Raw genomic sequence first — 20,887 nt, 5'->3', positions numbered from 1 at the left:
ATAATTTTTTTGAATATTTCGGAAAGGAGCTCCATCCATTCGTAACGCGAGAATGAGTAACTGAGTTTTATTTACTTGTTTGGGTGAGAAATAAATACGCACCGACCGGTGCCAAGGACGACTCTTATAAATATGGTTCAAGCTGCAAACAACTTCCGGAATTAGCCCAAGTATCCTCTGGGTAGCCAACGTGAGAAGGCGAAGAGGATTTGGGACCCGCCGCTTAAAAATCCGCCCTAATGAAAATATGTACAAAGCCTGGGTTGAGAACTTCTTATACTGATGACGACCCTTGCAAACGAACGAAGGATGACGATTTGAGGGCATGCACCTGGAATGTCCGGTTTCTTAATGGGGAAGGCGCCCCTGCCAGGCTGGTTGATGTCCTCGTGAGAGTAAAGGCTGACATCACTGCCATTCAAGAGATGCGATGGACGGGGCAAGGCAAGAAAAACATAAGACCCTGCGACATCTACTACAGCTGCCATGTAAAGGAGCGCAAATTCGGTGTTGGATTTGTTGTGGGAGAGAGACCTAGTCGCCACGTACTGTCATTCACTCTGGTGGACGAGCGCCTAATCCGCATCAAAGCCCGATTATTTAACATCTGCGACCAAAGATTCGTTCTATGAGCGCTGCCCCCGCCACGACATAAAAATCGTGCTCAACGCCAGGGTGGGCAAGGCAGGAAATTTGGTGCCATAGTCGAAAAATTCAGCCTGCACAACGAAACATCCGGTACCGGACAGAGGCTGATCGCGGGGGCCCAAAACATGGTAGTCTGCAGCATCAAATTCCAGCATAAGATGATACGCCAAGCTACATGGCTGTCTCCTGATCGATGGAATACACCCTTCTAGTGTATTAGATGTACGCACGATCCGATGACCCAAAGTATCTAGAAGCAGTCCTATTTCGATCTTCGGAACTTTCAACATTTCCAAACATTTGCGAATATTTATACATTTCAAGGAAGGGAAGTACTTCCTTCATTAGCGAATTCCTTGTACTTTTATTCACTAGGTTTGTAAGGTAAGAATCTTTTCGACATAAAGTCAATATGTGATCCTTAATAAGCCTGAGTTGGTATCTGAAAATCGATTGCCTTTATATCTAAGTCGTTATGAAATTTGATCAAAATTAGTTTGATGCCTTGATGCAATTATTTGATAAATTACATAGGTGCATATGGAATGAAAATAAGCACTGACTTAATATAAGTAGTTAAATAAAAAATGATTTATGTATGTACACAAATGTATGTATGTACGTTAGGGTGAACCGCTAAATCTGAAACTGTAGTCATTTTTGGGACTCGCTTTAGAAATATGAGTTTACCCAAAAAACGACTGCCCTTTTAAGCCAATCGCATAGGATTTAGGGGCTGCGGTTTGGGCCTGAAGTTTGATTTTTTTATTTTTTTTAAGTATAAGATCGTATAATATACAATAAAAAAAATAGTTATGACTTTTCTTAATTCTTCAAACAAGAATGCAGTCAGTGCGGTATGTTTTGTGTTTTCGAAACTCTATTGATCGCCAGAATCGTGAGAAAATAATGATTTTAAAAAACTTCAAAGGTAAAAATTCAACAAAATTAAACAAAAATTGTGTTCGCATGCATTTTACTTTGCCGAACTATTTCTTCACATTAACTGTTTGAAATTTTTTAAATGGAATTTAAGATTAGCAATCCGTGAAATCGAAGTTGGCGAATCGAACAATATTCCAATATGCAAGGGACGAGCATCACTGAGTTTATGATTACTTTTTTTAGAATTTATAATGTGTTTTGTGTTAAATCTGTTTTGATATTTTTGTTTAAATACTGTTCATTCTTTCGCTATGACGTTATATATTACAAAATTTAAAAAGAATTTATTGTACAAGTTTTCATCACAGTTTTAAATTTTTTAATTGGAGTTTTAAGAAAATTTCCGGGTACGCAGTAACACGGCTTATGGAATTTTAGTAAAATAAGTGCAAGTTTTAAGTTGCTAAAATATAATAAATGGGTCGGTGCGTGAATACCATTCAAAAGTGCACAGGTTCGAAAAGACGAACAAGAAACATCAAATCATATAGCGGTTTTCTAATAGCGGTCGCCCCTCGGTAGGCAAGCCTCCGAGTGTATTACAGCCATGAAAAAGCTCCTTATAAAAAATCATCTGCTGTTCAGAGGCGGCGTAAAACTGTAACTCGAAAAATATTGTAAATATTATTGTATATTAAAAAAAGGCATCTGACTCTGTTATGCTCGCCATTTCATTTTTTATTATTTCTCATGAGATCTTATTTCAGTAAAAAATACTTATTTTTCAGCATTTTTAGCAATCGGTATGGTTCATATAAATTATGGCCACCCTATTACACATAAGCAACTTGAATTCTTGCTTTCGGCCATAAATGTTTATGTAAGTATGTATGTATGCAAGTAGGAATGCTTTACTGAAAGCACGTACTGAAGTGAGTACGAAAACTTTTCCGCTATCAAAAATTCCTTAACCTTTTCGCTGTTTCAAACTTGCACATACTTTTGCAACCACAACGTAAATAAATACTTTCGATTTGTTTAATTGCATCCGTTACAGTTTTGTTTTCTAAATATTTTATCACTTTCTCTCTCTCTCTCTCTCCTTTGCTTCCTCAGAAATGTATAATATTAAAACAATTCGTACAATTTACACAAAATGGCGCTGCAATTCATTCATTGCTCCATTTATTGTTGTCGTTGTGCATGTGTGTGTGTGTGTGATAACAAGATTTGTTTCCTAAATAATTTACATATTTATGTACGTAGAAGTGTACTTACGATATCCATTGATATATCCCCGAAACCGTTAGTTCACCCTTATCCTCGAGGGCGTATTCGATGAGTTCTGTATACGTAAATGGTGGTTTCTTTGGCCTGATTTTGTGGCGGCAAATCCATTGTGCATTGGGTTGGGGCGTTTCGCGTTCCGTATATGGCGTTGTATGGTGGGAGGTGTTCAATATGACGTCGTATTAACGGTGGTTGAAATATGATGCAGTAGAATTCATGAAATAAAATATACAAGTAAAAAAATAAAATAAGTTTTGGGGTTACTTCTCTGCTTCATTTTGAATTGCTGCAAGCATTAATATTTTTATGTAGCTCCACCAAATGCGTTCTAATGATAAGAATATTTATGTATAAATATAAATGGACTATGAATAAGTTCGTGCGGTTTTTTTTCGAAATTTGAAACTTTATTGACGTAAAATGGTTACAAATTTAATATTCAAAATATTGTCCATCGCTTACTACTACTTTTTCCCATCTTTCTGGCAATTCACGGATTCCCTTTGTGAAAAATTCGGTCGGTTTTGCCGCAATCCACGAATCGATCCATTTTTTGACTTCATCGTAATTACGGAAGTGCTGGTCAGCCAGGCCATGTTGCATCGATCGGAAGAGATAGTAATCGGATGGCGCAAGGTCTGGACTATACGGCGGGTGGGGTAGGACATCCCATTTGAGCGTTTCTAAGTATGTTTTGACCACTTGTGCAACATGTGGCCGAGCATTGTCATGTTGCAAAATAACTTTGTCGTGTCTATCGGCGTATTGCGGCCGTTTTTCTCGCAGTGCTCGGCTCAAACGCATCAATTGTCGTCGGTAGACATCCCCCGTAATCGTTTCATTCGGTTTCAGTAGCTCATAATACACAACACCCAGCTGGTCCCACCAGATACACAGCATAACCTTCAGGCCATGAATATTCTGCGCCGACGTCGATGTTGAAGCATGGCCAGGGTATCCATACGTTGCCCGACGTTTTGGATTGTCGTAACGGACCCACTTTTCATCGCCAGTCACAATTCGATGCAAAAAACCCTTTCTTTTGTGCCGTTGAAGCAGTTGTTCGCATGCCATAAAACGGCGTTCAACGTCTCTTGGCTTCAATTCATACGGCACCCAATGGCCTACCTTTCGGATCATTCCCATGGCTTTTAAACGTTTGGAAATGGTTGATTGATCAACTCCCAAAGTTTTTGCAACCTCTTCTTGCGTTTGAGCCGGATCTTGATCGAGCAATTCCTCCAATTCGGTATCCATGAACTTTGGCGGCGCACCCTCGCGTTCTTCGTCTTCCAAGCCAAAATCACCACTTTTAAAGCGTGCAAACCACTTCTGGCACGTTCGCTCAGATAGAGCATGCTCACCATAAACTTCCACCAAGATACGATGACTTTCGGCTGCTTTTTTCTTCATATTAAAATAATGAAGAAGAATTCCCCGCAAAAACACATTATTTGGCACGAAATTCGACATTTTCAAGTGTGGTAAAAATATTGTTGTTTACGCTTCAAATAAAAAACTTATACTGACGTTTGTGCCTTACGACAGTAGCTCTCCAATGAATGTTTGGAAATGTGGATCGATGGAATAATAATCAAGTTACGCCATCTGTTGTAAAACCGAAACGAACTTATTCATAGTCCTATTAGTATTTATGTACATCTTCGATGAATCTTTCGTTATAGGATTTAGAAAAGAAGAAGTTCTTAAAGTTCTGGTCAATATTTTACAAAGTAAAGGGTGCTTCAAAGATGATGCCTAGGTGTAAGTAGAGAATAATTCCTAGACCGGTAACTTTCTTGAAATGTGCTTTTCTCAAAACTATGTTTTTTGAACTGCTGATCACTGTAACTTAAAACCCGCTTGGTAGATTTCAATAAAATTTATACTGCTTTTGAAAAACATAAAAAACTCGTGCCTGATCGAAGGATTTTGTTTTTTTTTTCAAAAGTTTCGATTTTTTTAGACAATTAATTGTCGGTTTTTTCCTCGAAAATCTGAAAAATATTTCCTGAGGCCGCCATATTGTTAATTTTGTAAAAAGCTTTGATCAGGCACATGATTATCGATTAATAAAACTGATTTCTTTTGTCCGATTGATTTTTGATGAATTTCCAAGGACTAGGGAGGATCACCGCAAGGGAGTTTTGGGGAAAAGGGCATTGACTAGCAAAAAAAAAAAAATTATTTTAAAGTCATTTTTTCGGGCCTCTGACTTCCCCCAACCCCTTATATCATCTTTGACATTTACCAAGTAGACAGTTGTACTGTTTTACACGATAGAATAACGCGATAAAATTATTGCAACTTACATGAAAATGGTCGATTTCTAAGCACAACATATCGCAATTTTTGTGTTTTTTTGTGGAAATAATCGTCCGAATGAGTCCTCAATTAAAAGATAAGTGAAAAAAAGACTGGTAGATTGCAAACTACACCTTCTATTGAGATTAGTGTTGCTGTAGCGCAAAGTCTTGCTGAACAATCTTTATATCTCGATGTTCTCAACAATTAGACATTCATGAGTCGTCAGTTTGGCGGACTTCCATTTGTATCCTTACAAAAGAATTGAAGCTAACAGATCATTATCAACGCAGAAATTGTGTGAATTGGTTCTTTGTACATATCTTAATGCTAGTTTTTCACACAAAATTATCTTTAGTGGTGAAACTCATATCACAGGGGATGGATTTACCAACAAACAAAATTGCCCCATCTGGGTAACTTCAGAAGAGTAATTTCAGAAAAATCCTTACATCCGGCAGGTGAAATAATTGTCACATTTTTCTTCGAAGATGAAAATGAAAGAGTTGTTACAGTCAATGGACATCGCCATGGGTATCCGATTGAGGACTTTTTGTGGTTTGAGCATTAAGGAATACCTGTAGACATAGGCGATTTTTAATTTCAACAGGATGGAACAACACGTCACACAACTCGGGAAAGCATTGCAATATTCCGATTATTTGTTTTGACATGAATTCTCTGTATTCGTTAATTTGTATTGCTCAGTATAGATAATGTTGATTTAAAACTAATTGTTTATATAAATAAACGAAAAACATGAAAGAATTAAAATTAATTTATCGCTTCGAAAATCTGTTTTATAGTTGAACGGTGAGTATGTACGACGCGCCACTTTCTGTGGGCGAAGCACATGGAAAGGGTGGGCATCTCAGACAGTTTACCCTGCCCAGAGTAGGATGAGACAGCGGACCACTTCCTGTGCGTCTGCCCCGCCTTCGCTCGAATCAAGTTTGAGGTCTTTGGCACTGATGTGTTAAGAAGCGACCACCTTGGCTTCTTGGTACCCCAAGATCTACTCAGATTTCTTCGGAGATCGGGTAGATTTAAAGAAAATTAAAAGGAAATCCAAGTGTAGTACAATGGACTTAATTAATGCCTGAGTGCTGCACTTGCTAGTTCAATGCCATAACTATGCCAGCCATGCGAATGCGTTTTAAATTTTCCCATACAACTTTTATTTAGTATCATTTAGAAAATGAACAAGAAATATGAAATCAAAAAATCTCCACTGTGCTGTGTTTTTAATAAGAATTTAAGAGAAAAGTAGGATCAAAAAGTAGACTTTACTTACTTTCACTACACACGGGCTTTATCTAAGAATTTTATCACACAAAGTTTTTATACATAATAATTTCATTAAATAGGCGAGAAAAGACGAGTACCTCCTTTATAACATTGTAACTGGTAATGAAATGTGGAGTTTCCAACATGAACCAGAAGCTAAGCGTCAAAGTGCCGAATAGAAGGAACCAAAAAATTGTGTTTGGAGAAGTCAAAAATCAAGTCGATGCTTATTTGTTTTTACGATTCCAGGGAATTGTCCACAAGGAGTTCGTGCCAACGGGCCAAATCGTCAATGCAATTTTCTATCTTGGCATTTTGAGGCGCTTATTGTATCGCATTCGTCGAATTCGCCCTGAATATCGCGAAGGAGGAAGCTGGCGCTTATTGCATGATAATGTACCGTCTCATCGTTCCACTCTTGTGTCTGATTTTGACTAGAAATCGCATTTAAACCATCAATCACTCACCGTATTGGTTATGAAAGGAAAACGTTTTGCGTCCCTAGAGGCCATTCGAAAGGCTTGTACCGACATCCTGAAGGACATTCCGGTGAATTATCTGAAACACTCTTTCGAAAAGCTTTTAGATCACGCAAAATAGAGTATCGAGGCTAGAGGGGACTATTTTGAATAAATAAACTAGAAGTTATCAGAACAAAGCTCCTGTCGTTTGTATTTTAGCTCAGTCTTGTTTAGTTTGGACTTCACCTTGTATTACTCCTGTTTTTGAAAGCGGAAGTAAAACTATTGTAAGTAATTATAATGCAATAATTATCTACATTTTCCAAACCCTTTCAAAGCATTATTGTAGAGAATATTCTAATATTCCATAGAAAGGATTGGGAGACCAGAGTTAAATTAGATGATAGTGGTCACCATATTCATACTGAAGGCTCAAAGGTGAAGTGATACTCAAGAAATATGAAGCATACCGAAGTGCGTGGAATTCGTACAGAAAGGGCTGAATGAACTATCTTTCGTTCTCATCTCTACAGCACCAGCAGAAATCGTTACGATGATCTACGAAACTGGTGTTCATATGGTAACTGTTACAGTGCTCCTGTAGGAAGCTGTATGTATACTTTTTTTTGTGAGCTTCAGACGGTTTGTTGATCAAACGTTTGCCGAAGTAAACACCAAGTTCTGAAGCTTTTCGGATTAGTGCACTTGCCGTTACTAGTGGCTGTAGCATTCTGCTCAAGAGATGAGAACAAATGCGGGAGCTCTACGCTGTCTACCACCCTTAGACCTGGAAGATACACGTCGAGCAGAAGGTCTCTCGAACACTTAAGTCCTTCTGGCAGTGTAAGAGAATCTTTGGCAAGACATGGGGTCTAAGACCGGCGATAGTACAGTGGTTGTACATCACCCTGATTGGACCTAGTATTACATATGCTTCTTTAGTCTGGTGGAAGGCTTCTATGGTTAACTCCAGAGTGAAACCCCTAACCAGTCTTCAGAGAAGTGTGTGCTTGGATATCACAGATGCTATGGATATCACAGGTCCTATGAGTACGACAGGCTTAAGTTAAATGGAGTCTGCGGAAACGAAGAAAACACTGGCCACTGTCAGATATGCCACTAGTTGTTGGATCATTTTCTCTGTAGCTGTCTGGTGTTTTCTAGATTCAGACTTGGGCTGTTGGGGTGCGATGTAGTGAGTATGGACAATGTTCATCCTTTTCCTCGATCTCGTAAGTTCATCAATAAATCCGCAAGATTTGCGGAGGAGTAACCTCAAACCTATTTTTCCGTCTTATTGTCCATACTGTATCTAACCTGCCTCTCTAATCGTTCCACTGTAATCTATCCGGGTGTAGTACAGTGGTCTTCCTGACTGAGGACTTGGACTTGCCCAACACCGCACAAATCTAGTTTAATCTAATCTAAATCACCGTAAGACTACTTTTTCTTTTATCTGACGATTCGTATCTATAATGAACTTCGAACTCAGTGCGGGTCGGGCACAAATCTACTTGACAATGGCGGCCAAAACTGAAGTAAAAAGAGAGGAGATTTAATACTCAGAGTTACATAATTCAGAATCGTGAAGCGAGCATAGATCTTTTCTAAATTTCAATAGAATTTTGCCCTTTCGAATTTTACATCGTACTGAGATGTTTTCGGGTATTAGTAATTTTAATTTTTATCAACACATTTTCTATTACAGAACTAACGCATTTATATTATTGTACGAAAATTTAGGTTTGGAAATCTGGCAAGCTGGGAACCGGTCTAAGAAATTCGTAATCTTTCTTTAAAAACAAAACCATACAATTTTTCACGACTTACGCTCTCTGTGGGGAGTATTCCACGACTACATTTTCAGCGACTATCATATCATTGCCATCCACTTCAGCGGTGACCTCCATAACTAGTTCCTCGAACTTCTTGCCAGCTTTTGTGGAACTTTTTGGTGAACGGGTGTAGTCATTTACCGACTGCTGAACGCCTAAATGTGGCGTTGATGTCGACAAGGAGGACTGCGGTGAACAGGAATTCGATTTGTGCGATGATGTAGGCGATGAGATATTGTGTTGTTGGCCACCCACTTGCAATACATTCGTATTCAAGTTGTTACTGCTATTGCCACCCAAGTCCGGCGAAAGGTGAGGGAACTCATCAAACTTAAAATTCAATAACCAAGAAAGATTCTTATCCTCAAAGTCCGCCTCCGTATCGGGTAACACGCTGGTTTCTGACATAGACTGTTGAATTTGTTGCGATTGCAGCGACTGACCGACCGTTTGCTGCAACTGATGTTGGCGATACCTGCCAAGACCCATATTTACAGGTGATCTTGAAATTTGCTTCTCAGGAGCTAGAAACTGGGCTTGAGGTGATGATTGTGTTTGCTGCTGCTGCTCCAGCGTATGTGTCTGAATTTGCTGCGCAGTGCTGAGGGTAGTTTCTTCCTCCACCTTCAATGGTGGCACCGTCGGATGTAGATGGGCAATTTCAGTTTGCAAACCCGAATTGTACCGATGATCCAGTTCGAGTAGATCAGTTGCTTGCCAATTGGTACCATCGTCATAGCTGGTATTCACACAGACATTTGATGGTGTAGCAAAGGCTGGCAACGTAGCATCTGAGCCGCTGGTAACTGGCACAATTAGATTGGCATCGTAGGCGAAAATATCGTTGATGAAGGAACTACTGCCACTGATGAGATTAAATGTCAAATTGCTGTTGTTATTAGTATTATTATTATTGTTTTTGCTGTTGTTGTTGTTGTTGATTACGCTAGTGTTGTTTGTTGCATGAGTGGCACTTGTGCTAACGCACACTTCGTTCTGTACATTCTCAGTTTGTAAGGAATCCATAAGTATGGGCTCACTGTGTGCGGTGGAGTAGCTGTTGTAGTTGGAGTCGATCGTGAAACAGTTTGGTTCTGGCATAGCGCTGCTGGATTCCTGCATGTGGCGCTTCTTCCAGGCAGGCGTTGGGCAAGAAGAGTTTTGGTATTCAGTTGTGTTATTTTCTGTGACATTAATGTTGCCACTGTTATCGGCTGAAACAGATTCACCGTCGAATTTTCGTTTCAAAAAATTATATTCACAATTAGTAGGCGAGGAGTTTATGCCGGGCGCGCCCGTAGACGCGGGCAAGGGATTTGGCGAGTGGCCACTTGGAGCTGCGGACATATTTACAATCATATTTCGAGAATTCAAATATTAAGGCACTTGGGTTTTTGGTTGCTCAACTAATTTCTTGGTTGTTTTGTTTTTTAGTAAACAATGATTTAACACTTTTGAAACATTTTAGGGCGTTTAAATTTTTTTTACTTTTCGTACTGCTTCTTCCTTGCTTTATTTTAATTTTTTATGGTAAACCATTTATCGAAATATTAAAATCTTTAAAGCATAATTATTTTTGAATTCAAAATTTATATTGTTTTTTAATTTTTAACCGCTGCATACAAGTTTCTATAATTTTTTAACATTTTTCAACTAAGCGCCCGAATTCACTGTCTGCACTTTGACGTCCATTTCGATGCGCTAGCTCAACTCCAACTGAACGTCCGGCTGTCAGCTGTGCAATTTCGAACTCTCATGTCATATCGCAGGAAAGAAGTTGGAATACTCATTACCCTTGCGCAGTCATGCAAAGTTCAAATTCATAGAGAAGAATGTGGAAATTTCAGAAAGCAATTTTCGATTTTAGGCTCCGGCTTTTCACCTTCCAATGGCATATAGTAAATGTGTAAAAATGTAACTACATGCAATTGAATGTATGTATGTATGTGTGTATGTATGTATGTAGATCTAGGTGGTAGCACGAGTTGCAAAGCATGCGTTCTGGTTGGCCGCTCTTTGGTCATAATCAATTGTTAGCCTCACTCAAATTTAGCTAAGCGTACTTGTCCTAATGCTCATACAGGGTGTTAACCCTTGCGACTGCTAGCCAATTTGCCTTTAAACTTAATGTAAAACATGCCTTTGTATATATAAATGTATGTATGTATGTCTGTATGCATTAGGATGCGCTCAATGAAGCGTTTGATAGACGTGGAAAATGTTAGTGCGCCTGTGCGTTCGCGTAAGTGAAGGCGTTGAAAACTCTACGAGCCAAAATTTGAGTGCGTGTTCTTTACGTTCTTCCAAAACAGTAAAGGGAAGGTTCACAAAGCACACCATAAGGTTCGCCGCGCACATTACAACACCGAATGGTGAACAGGTGCTAGTGCGTACGATTCGAACGTAAACAATTTCCACTGCTACCGGTGGTGGCTGGAATGTTTATGACAAATGGTGTATTCCAAGAAAAACGGGATTGCACTTTTTTACTACTATTTTGTAATACGAGCAAAACATTTTTATGAGAATCGTCATTGCTTATGGTAGGGGCAAAATTTAGTTTAGATGTAACACTGTTATTCCGCCAGTACTAGGGATCAGCCAGGAATTAAAGAGTGTTCAACTACTTGGCATACAGTAGTCCCAGGTCAATTTACTCACAATTCTTCCGATACGCGTATTCACATTTGAATGTCGAGGCAGTGGGCCATCGCCTACCGCAGATTTACAATGAATATAGCAAAATACACGCAGGACAATACAATTGCCCCCTTTTTATACTACTTTTTTCCGCTTTATTTTATTTTTGCTATAGGCAAACCACCTGAATTACTGGTTTTGCTTGGTTCTTAGTTTGTTGGAAATCTAAAAAAATTCAGGAGATTGAAACTAACTTCCGTTGATCTCAAATTTCAGTAGAGTTGGTATTACTGGTTTAATTATTATTCATCTAAAAATTTTAAGTCCGCAGCTGGCCTCTTGTGCACCTCTCAGAATGAAATTTAGGATCCGCCCCTGATGGAGTTAGCGACTTTCTAGCGACTTTTGATATTAGCCCTAGCGACTCAGATTTATTGGCGTTGGCAACACTGGGCTATGGCGATCGTAAATTAAAATAGTGTGCGTTTCCTTCTTGCATTATGCAAAATGGTGCCTCCCTCTTCATGTGACCACCTCTTCTGTGGCATTTTAATTTTGTTTTGAAACCGCGGTTCCATTCTTACAATTTAAATACAAAATCGTTTTTACGAAAAAAAAAATTCTATGTATGTAAATAATTTGCATCTCCATCTGGCGGCCGCCGTAGCCGAATGGGTTGGTGCGCGACTACCATTCGGAATTTACAGAGAGAACGTCGGTTCGAATCTCGGTGAAAACACCAAAGTTAAGAAAAACATTTTTCTAATAGCGGTCGCCCCTCGGGAAGCAATGGCAAACCTCTGAGTGTATTTCCGCCATGAAAGAGCTCCTCATAAAAATATCTGCCGTTCGGAGTCGGCTTGAAACTGTAGGTCCCTCCATTTGTGGAACATCATCAAGACGCACACCTCAAATAGGAGGAGGAGCTCGGCCAAACACCCAAAATGGGTGTACGCGCAAATTATATATATATATCTGGTATCGCTAGGAACCAAAATGTTTATACGTGGCTTGTTGCCAACCAGGCTAACGTAACCTAAACTAAATAATTTGCATGCTCAGAGTTCCATTTTGGATACGGTAAATTAGCTATTCAAATTTGCTCAGGGGCAGTTATGGCAAAATCTGAGTGGTAATAAGTTTCCAACAAATGTACTTTGTTGTCGTTTAGAGAAAATCTGCTCTTATACATTTTGCCAGGGCAGTTGCTCTGAAAAACTGAAATTGAAGTGGTGTAAATACCCTTATTCTAATCTAAAAAAAATTGTGATAGTGCAATTTAGTGATAGTGCAAAATGCCCAACCCTGGAAAAAACTTTCTGCGGCAGAAAGTATACGACTCAAAAAGACAACTGCTTTTGGACCACGCTGTATAATATTTCGATTGTGTTTTGGCCAAAAAATCTTGCGGCTTAAGTTTATTGAAGTTGACTAATCGGGGAAGTACCTGCATCTTAATTAATCTTTGCTAAAACAGCTACACAGCAATTCATTGATTTAAAAAATGAACATCAAGAATACGAAACCGGTTTGAAGCAAAAAGTTAAGTTAAAAGTTTTATGCACAAAATGATTTCATTATTGTTGCAATGATTGCCTATCTAGCAATTATTTAACATGCCGAATGATTACAGCGTTTGGTTTTTTTACAGCATCGGAAATAACGCAAGTAATGCAATCTTAATCAAGAGATCAACATCGACAATATTTCTTTGTATTTGCCCGTGTTTTCCGGGAACGAGTAGAATTGAACTGCTTACTCATAGTAACTGGTTTGAAAATGTGACGTTTCGCAGTGAAACAAATGTAACACATAAATGTACGCACTCCCATGTGCATACATATGTACGTATGAGGATGAGCTTGCCAATTTCTCCTGACGGCAGAGAGCGATGAGTATGAGTAGCATCAAGAATCTTTGAAGAGCCAGACTTAGCGCACAATGCCTCTCATATCGGCTGCTGATAATAAAAAAGAACTTGAAGCGTCAGTATCGCGATCAGTTGTACGTGAGCACTGCTAATCATTGCACCGCTTAAGGTATTATTATTGTGCGCGGAAATAGAAAGAACAATTCTAACAAATTCTTAAAATGCGAAACTTCATATGGTTTTTAGTACTCGGCTTAATATTTTGTGTTAATCAAGTTTCGGCCGGCAAAAATGAATGCCCACGTATTAAATTGAAACGTCAATGGGGCGGTAAACCGGCTACAGCGCTAACCTATCAAATACCTCCCATTCGCTATGTTATCATTCATCATACAGTTTCCGATGAGTGCGATCAGTTCCTGAAATGTGCGTCAATTTTACAGAATACACAAAACTATCATATGAATGATTTAAAATACGATGACATCGGTTACAAGTGAGTGTTTGAGTTTTGTTTGTGTTTTCGTTTCTGGTTTTGTTTACATCGGTTTATTGATACGCCCCACAATTTAATATAAGTAACTGTTATTACCAGTTATCGGTTAGTGCCAATGCGAGTACAATAACAACAAAAGATATAAAAATGGGTTTTTTTATTTTTCATTATCAAAAAAAAAAAAAAAAAGTTTGAATTACAAGAAATAAAAACGGTTTTTTGTTTTATTTTTCATTGAACAAGAAAAAACAAAAAAAAATTGAATTAATATATATAAAACAAAAATTTGTGTAAGAATCATAGCAACCCATGATTATAAGAATCATAGCAACCCATGATTATAAGAATCACAGCAAACAATGATTGTAAGAATCATAGCAAGCCATGATTTGTAAGAATCATAGTTGGCCATGCACATTTAGGTTCAGCCGTTATTCTTAGTTTTAATATGTACAGTTAGTTGAAATAAAGCAACCGAGCAGTTTAAACGTGCGTTTCCTTTGTTCCCGGATGTATTATATAAAGGTAAAATAACCTTACATTGGTTATGGGCCCAGATCACGTGGGCAATTGATTTTGTTTCTTTTTTGGGTATCGCGTTGATACGGAAAAATGAGTGCAATCGCAAATATTGAAAAACTTTCCCAGGACAATTACGCGACGTGGTCGGTACAGGTAAAAAGCCTGTTGGTAACATTAGATTTGTGGGAATATGTGGTTGGCGAAAAGCCGGACGAAGAGATTGCAAGGGCTCTCTGGGTAAAAAGTGACCAGAAAGCATTGGCAACAATTACATTGTGCGTAAAATCTAGCGAATTAATACACGTAAAAAGTTGTGCAACTTCAAAGGAAGCGTGGCGGGTCCTAAATTCAATTTATTGCACAGATAGTGCCGCGCGTAAGGTTGCTCTGTTTAAAAAGTTAATACACTTAAAAATTTCCATGCAAGACAAGTTCGCAGCGCGTGTAAATGAGTTTCGTTCAATTGTTGAGGATCTTAGAGAAATAGGAATTGTGGTGCCAGACGATTTCATCTCAATTTTGCTTCTCTGTAGTCTCCCTGATGAGATGGAAAGTTTTGTAGTGGCTATTGAAAGCCGGGATACCTTGCCGAAATTCGATGCGTTGGTGTCAAAAATTTTGGAAAGCGAAATACGCCAAAATGAAAAGTGTTCAACTCCTGGTGAAAAGGTGTTTTTGGCCAAGTCCAAAAGTCGACAAAAAATTGTGTGTTTTAAATGTGGCAAAAAGGGACATATACGTGGCCAGTGTAAAGTGTCAATGCCTAAAGAAAAAAGAAATGAAAAGGCATGTTGTTTGTTTGAAGAGCGAAAAAATGATAGTGACACGTGGATTTTGGACAGTGGTGCTAGTTCGCACATGTGTATGAAACAAAGTTTTTTCAACTCAATTGAGCCCAGAAGGCAAGAAATAGTGCTTGCAACGGGAAAAACAATTTATGCGAAAGGTATAGGTACGGTGAGCTTAAAAACGGAATTTATGAACTTAATTTTACAAAATGTGTGGTATGTTCCAGAACTAAAATCAAATTTTTTCTCAATTGGCAAAGCCATAGAATACGGTCATTCAATAAAATTTTCGGAAAATTACGCATTAATGGAAACAAAAGAAGGAGAAAGCATGTTAAAAGCAAAGTTAGTCGGTGGTGTATTTGTTGTTAAAATGACAATTAGAAAACCGGTTGAAAAGTTAAATGCCTTAATTGAAAATAAAATGTTAGAAAAGTGGCATAAAAGATTCGGACATGTAAATATAAACGATTTGCGAACTCTGTCAAACAAAAATCTGGTACGAGGTTTGAATATAAGTGGCGTTCATAATTATTAGTGTGTAACTTGTGCTGTTTGCAAAATTCGTAGCTTGCCTTACAGTGCATATGGTAGGGTATTATCGGAAAACGTGCTGGACTTGATTCATACAGATCTTTGTGGTCCCATACGGGTTAAATCGTCGTTACATTTATTGATGATTTCTCCCGTTATATGACAGTGTATTTTTTGAAAAATAAATCTGATGCTTTTGATGCATTTAAACATTTTGCTGTGACTGCGGAGACACAGATAGGCCGAAAAATAAAAACTGTGAGAAGTGATAATGGTAAAGAGTTTGCCAATATGATGTTTGAGCGGTATTTTAGTGAAAGGGGTATTATTCACCAAACTTCAGTTAGCTATTCGCCTCAACAAAATGGCGTGGCTGAGAGAGCGAACAGAACATTAGTGGAAATGGCGCGTTGTTTACTCGAAAGTTCGACATTGCCTCAATATTTGTGGGGAGAAGCCATTAATACATCGGTGTACTTGAGAAATAGAACAATAACTAAAGTGTTGAAAAACTTAACTCCTTATCAAGTGTGGTATAAAAGGAAACCTTCGGTGTCACATTTTAAAATTTTTGGCTGTGACGTGGTGGCTTTAAAGAAAGGGCCATATAAGGGTGGCAAATTCGATACAAAAGGCACTAAACTAAAATTTGTTGGCTATGCCGGAAGTGCTAAAGGCTATAGACTTTATAATCAAAACAAGCGAAGCATTGTTATAGCTCGTGATTGTATATTTTTTGAAACGTCTTTTGAACCAATTTTAATACAAGAAGACGTTAGTGAAGAAGTACCTTTCTACCATGAAATAAAAGAGTCATCTCCATCGGATGATGGCAAGTGCGGTGGAATTCAGAATGAAAGTGTTGTTGAAGAGCAACTCGAAGACAATGGCGATGATGATGATGAGGGGTATTCTTTAGATGAAGAAAACGACCCGGTAGTTACGCGAAAAAGAGGTCGAGGAAGACTAAAATTATTACGAACAGGTACTGTTGGTAGACCAAAAAGACGGTATATAAAAAGGTTTTAAATTACATTGCTGAGAGTCCTGAAACTGTAGAAGAAGCTTTGTCTTCGCCAGAACGTGAATATTGGGAGGAAGCTATGCAAATAGAGTTCGATTCGCTTACTAAAAATAATACGTGGGTATTGGTGGACCGACCAAAACATAAAAACGTCATTGGTTGTAGGTGGGTGTTCACCAAGAAGCGAAAACCATGTGGTCGTATCGAAAAGTACAAAGCGAGATTAGTAGCTCAGGGGTGCTCCCAAAGGCGCAACATTGATTACACCGAGACTTACGCACCTGTTGTATGACATTCGACCATTCGATTGTTGTTGGCTTTAGCAGCGAAGTACCAACTGGTGGTTAATCATGTCGATGTGGTATCAGCTTACTTAAATGGTGATTTGAACGAAGACGTCTTCATGGTGCAACCATTAGCGTTTGAAAGTTCAAGATACCCCAACAAGGTGTGCAAATTAATTAAACCCATCTACGGTCTTAAACAGGCAGGCCGCGAGTGGAACAAAAAGATCTCCGAAATCCTCACGACTATGGGCTTCAAAAGATGTCAAGCGGATAGTTGTGTATATTTTAAGAGGGAGTATAGTTCCATGTGTCTTATTGGTTTGTACGTGGATGATATGCTGTTAGCTTGCTCTAATGCAGGGCAGACGAAAATTATTTTAAAGCAGCTAAATGCTTTTGTTGAAGCTGTAGATAAAGGGCCGGTATCGTTTTATTTAGGTATGGAAATAGAGAGAGATGCATCTACTGGCACAATATCAATTCATCAAGAACATTATGTGAATCAACTTCTTAAAACATGGGGAATGGACTCATGCAAGTCGGCAACTACACCTTGGGTTGATGGCACGGTACTCAAGAAGTGTGAGAAGCAGTGTAAAGATATTGACGCGATGCGATACCAAAGTTTAATCGGAGGGTTGATGTACCTGGCGGTAATATCTAGGCCAGATATCGCCCATGTTGTATCTAAATTATCACAATTTAATAATCATCCACATGAAGAACATTTTAAAGCTGCGAAGCACGTGTTACGATATTTGAAGCAGAGCTCAGCAGCGAAAATAACTTATTCATCTACAGGCGAAAATTTGGTGTGCTACACAGATTCCGACTGGGCTGGTGACGTATCTGATCGCAAATCATACAGCGGTTACGTAGTATTCATGTCTGATGGTCTGGTTTCTTGGGAATCAAAAAAGCAGTCTATCGTTGCCCTCAGTACAATGGAGGCAGAATATATAGCTCTATGTCAAGGCGCAAAAGATGTTGTTTTTCTTCGAGCGTTGTTGCGTGAAATGGGGTATGACGGATACGTAAATGAACCTACGAACATGTATTGCGATAATCAAAGTGCACAATTTTTGCTGAAGAACCCGATGGTGCACAAGCGCAGTAAACACATAGATTTAAGATTTCATTACGTCCGTGAGTTGTTTGAAAAGGGCGAAATCGAGGTACATTTTGTAAATTCTGAAGCAAATGCAGCAGATATAATGACTAAATTTTTAAAGAAATTGAAACATAAAAATGGATGTAAATTGCTAAAGCTTACAATGTAATTAAAATGTACTCAAAAGTAGCAATATTATTATTACAGTTTTGTCGTAATGAAAATATTAAAATACGGAAAATTTTGAAAAATGTAATTTATAAAATAACTGGGTTGAGAGGGAGAATTGTAAGAATCATAGCAACCCATGATTATAAGAATCACAGCAAACAATGATTGTAAGAATCATAGCAAGCCATGATTTGTAAGAATCATAGTTGGCCATGCACATTTAGGTTCAGCCGTTATTCTTAGTTTTAATATGTACAGTTAGTTGAAATAAAGCAACCGAGCAGTTTAAACGTGCGTTTCCTTTGTTCCCGGATGTATTATATAAAGGTAAAATAACCTTACAATTTGCTTTTTATTTTTCAGTGAACAAAAGAAAAATAATTGAATTGTAAGAAATAAAAATTTACTTTTTAATTATCATTGAACAAAAAAAAAAAAAAATTATGAGAAACAAAAATTTGTTTTTTTATTTTTCATTGAACAAAAAAAATTTAATTATAAGAAATAAAAATTTACTTTTTAATTGTCATTGAACAAAAAATAAAAAAAATGAATTATAAGAAATAAAAATTTGTTTTTTATATTTCATTGAACGAAAAATAAAAAATAAAATTGAATTGTATGAAATAATAAATTTTTTATTTTTAATTGACCAAAAAAAAATTTAATTAAAAGAAATACATTTTTTTTTTATTTTTCATTGAACAAAAACAAAAAAAAAATTAATTATAAGAAATAAAAATTTGTGTTTTATTTTTCATTGAACAAAAAAATAAAAAAATTGAATTGAATTGAAAAATTTTTTTTTTTTATTTTTCATTGAACAAAAAAAAAATTTAATTATACGCAATAAAAATTAGTTTTTTATTTTTCATTGAGCAAACAATAAAAAAATTGAATTACAAGAAATGAAATTTTTTTTTATTTTTCATTCAACAAAAATGAAAATAAAATTTAATTATAAGAAATAAAAATTTGTTTTTTATTTTTCATTGAACAAATAAAAAAATTGAATTACAAGAAATTAAAACTGTTTTTTTTATTTATTATCGAACAAAGAAATTTGAATTATAAGAAACAAAAATTTGCCTTTTATTTTAATTAATATTATTATAAAATATTATATCTCCATTTGCAGTTTTCTCATTGGCAATGATGGCGTCGTTTATGAGGGCACTGGCTGGGGCGTGCGTGGCGCGCACACCTTCGGATACAATATGAATGGCACAGGCATTGCTTTTATCGGCAATTATTCAGGTACTTTAATCATCCAGTGTTTACACAGGCCGGCAAGAAATTTTACCAAGAACTATGAAGCACTTCTCCATAGGTTTTCGCTGTGCTGAACAAAATTAAGCGAAAATAAAGGGTCTTTCAAAAGCATTCTTTCGAAGATGTTGCGCATAGTTTTTCTTAAGAAAAAAAGAAAAGAGAAATAAATAAATGACGGTGCTACATAACCTCAAATATAAGTTCAAATCGCATTTTTGAAAATTTTCGCTAAAATATCTCAAAAACTTGAGCGACCAGAGCATGATTCCGGGATGTCATTCAGTGCGTCGAAAACCTGTAGAAATATGGACATACTCTGGTTTCTGGTAAAATATTTTTGCATGATTGCGCCCAGATTTTATTTTGTAATAATCCATGCAAAAATTTAGATTATTTCAGGTTTCACTATTTTTATGCAACAGTGAAAAATAATATGTGAAAAATAACGTAATTTAAATGTCCACCATGAGCACGTCTACTAGCAAAATCCGCCAAAGAGTCGATTCGTGAATGCCTAATTGTCTAATTGTTGAGAACGTCGATATTGACATCGATATTGAAGGTTGTTCAGCAACGTTTTGCGCTACAGCAGCGATATTCTCAGCAGAACGTCCAGTGTTTGGTCTGAACGTCCTTTTTCTATTCTCGACGGAACCAGTTTCTTGAAGTTTTTTTTTACCAAACTTTGCATTGTCTACTCATTCAGGAGATTATTTCCACCGAAAAAGATCACGAATTTTGCGATATTTTGTTCTTAAAAATCGACTATTTTCATATGTAGTTTCAATATCTTCAACGCGTTGTTCTATCGTGTAAAATTGTATATCTGTCTACTTGACAAATGTCAAAGATGTCATAAAAACGAAAGGTTTAGGAATTATTCACTACTTACATTTAGGCGCCACTTTTGAAAGACCCTTTATTTTTGTAAGTTGTTTATTAATTCTATAACTTATCTCCTTTCAGAGAAACTTCCATCCCGTTCTGCTTTAAATGCCGCTAAAAAACTATTGGCTTGCGGCGTGAAGGAGGGTGAATTAGATCGAAATTATATGCTTTTAGCTGCCTCACAAGTTTCCAGCACACAGAGTCCGGGGCTAATATTATATAATGAAATACAAGAGTGGGACCACTGGACCATAAATCCTTGAATGTAGTAAATTTAATGGGCACTGAAACTAAATTTGTATTGCAAAACATTGTTGAAGTATTTAGAGATTGAATCTCAAGAAAAAATATATATAATAAAGAAAATAATTAAAATTATAAAAAATCGTTTAAGAGTAAATTCGAGCTAAAGTCTGGAGGAAAATCTATCTATCTCAGCTTAATAAAGACTTGACTAGAATTCAACTTAGGACTGAATCGCAGCGAGTCCTATTCCTGTTGCAAGTTTAAGACGAGCGGCCATACCGACAAATTACTTGCTCTGACTTTGATTCTTTCGCGAATTACAACGAAA

General features: G+C 37.3%; 2 protein-coding genes across 2 annotated transcripts in view; one reads left to right on the top strand and one right to left on the bottom strand.

Annotated features, from left to right (window-relative positions):
- Positions 1 to 10,393, bottom strand: part of LOC128857352 (transcription factor mef2A-like) — a 36,279-nt gene extending 25,886 nt beyond the window's left edge. Inside the window, exons 1-2 of the mRNA XM_054093071.1 lie at positions 8,706 to 10,393; positions 2,812 to 2,907 (exon numbers count right to left, since the gene is read on the bottom strand). Of these exons, the coding sequence (XP_053949046.1) occupies positions 2,812 to 2,907; positions 8,706 to 10,069 (1,460 nt within the window). The 5' untranslated portion in view covers positions 10,070 to 10,393. The remainder of the gene's footprint in view (positions 1 to 2,811; positions 2,908 to 8,705) is intronic.
- A 2,936-nt stretch (positions 10,394 to 13,329) lies between these two features.
- On the top strand, positions 13,330 to 20,663 carry LOC128857351 (peptidoglycan-recognition protein SA). The gene is made up of 3 exons (XM_054093070.1): positions 13,330 to 13,716; positions 19,292 to 19,410; positions 20,392 to 20,663. The coding sequence occupies exons 1-3, from the start codon at positions 13,442 to 13,444 to the stop codon at positions 20,574 to 20,576; spliced, it is 579 nt and encodes a 192-aa protein (XP_053949045.1). The 5' UTR covers positions 13,330 to 13,441; the 3' UTR covers positions 20,577 to 20,663.
- The last annotated feature ends 224 nt before the right edge of the window (positions 20,664 to 20,887 follow it).

The sequence above is a fragment of the Anastrepha ludens genome, chromosome 3 (genome assembly GCF_028408465.1).
Source record: "Anastrepha ludens isolate Willacy chromosome 3, idAnaLude1.1, whole genome shotgun sequence".
Classification (NCBI taxonomy): Eukaryota; Metazoa; Arthropoda; class Insecta; order Diptera; family Tephritidae; genus Anastrepha; species Anastrepha ludens.
The sequence above is the reverse complement of the archived record's forward strand: the minus strand, read 5'-3'. Positions and strand labels throughout refer to the sequence as shown.

Bases quoted from the DNA above. Each gene is read 5' to 3' on its own strand.
- LOC128857351 (XM_054093070.1), top strand. From the start codon at position 13,442: ATGCGAAACTTCATATGGTTTTTAGTACTCGGCTTAATATTTTGTGTT. The intron at 13,717-19,291 runs GTGAGTGTTTGA...CTCCATTTGCAG, and splicing joins TACGATGACATCGGTTACAA to TTTTCTCATTGGCAATGATG. The intron at 19,411-20,391 runs GTACTTTAATCA...ATCTCCTTTCAG, and splicing joins TTTTATCGGCAATTATTCAG to AGAAACTTCCATCCCGTTCT.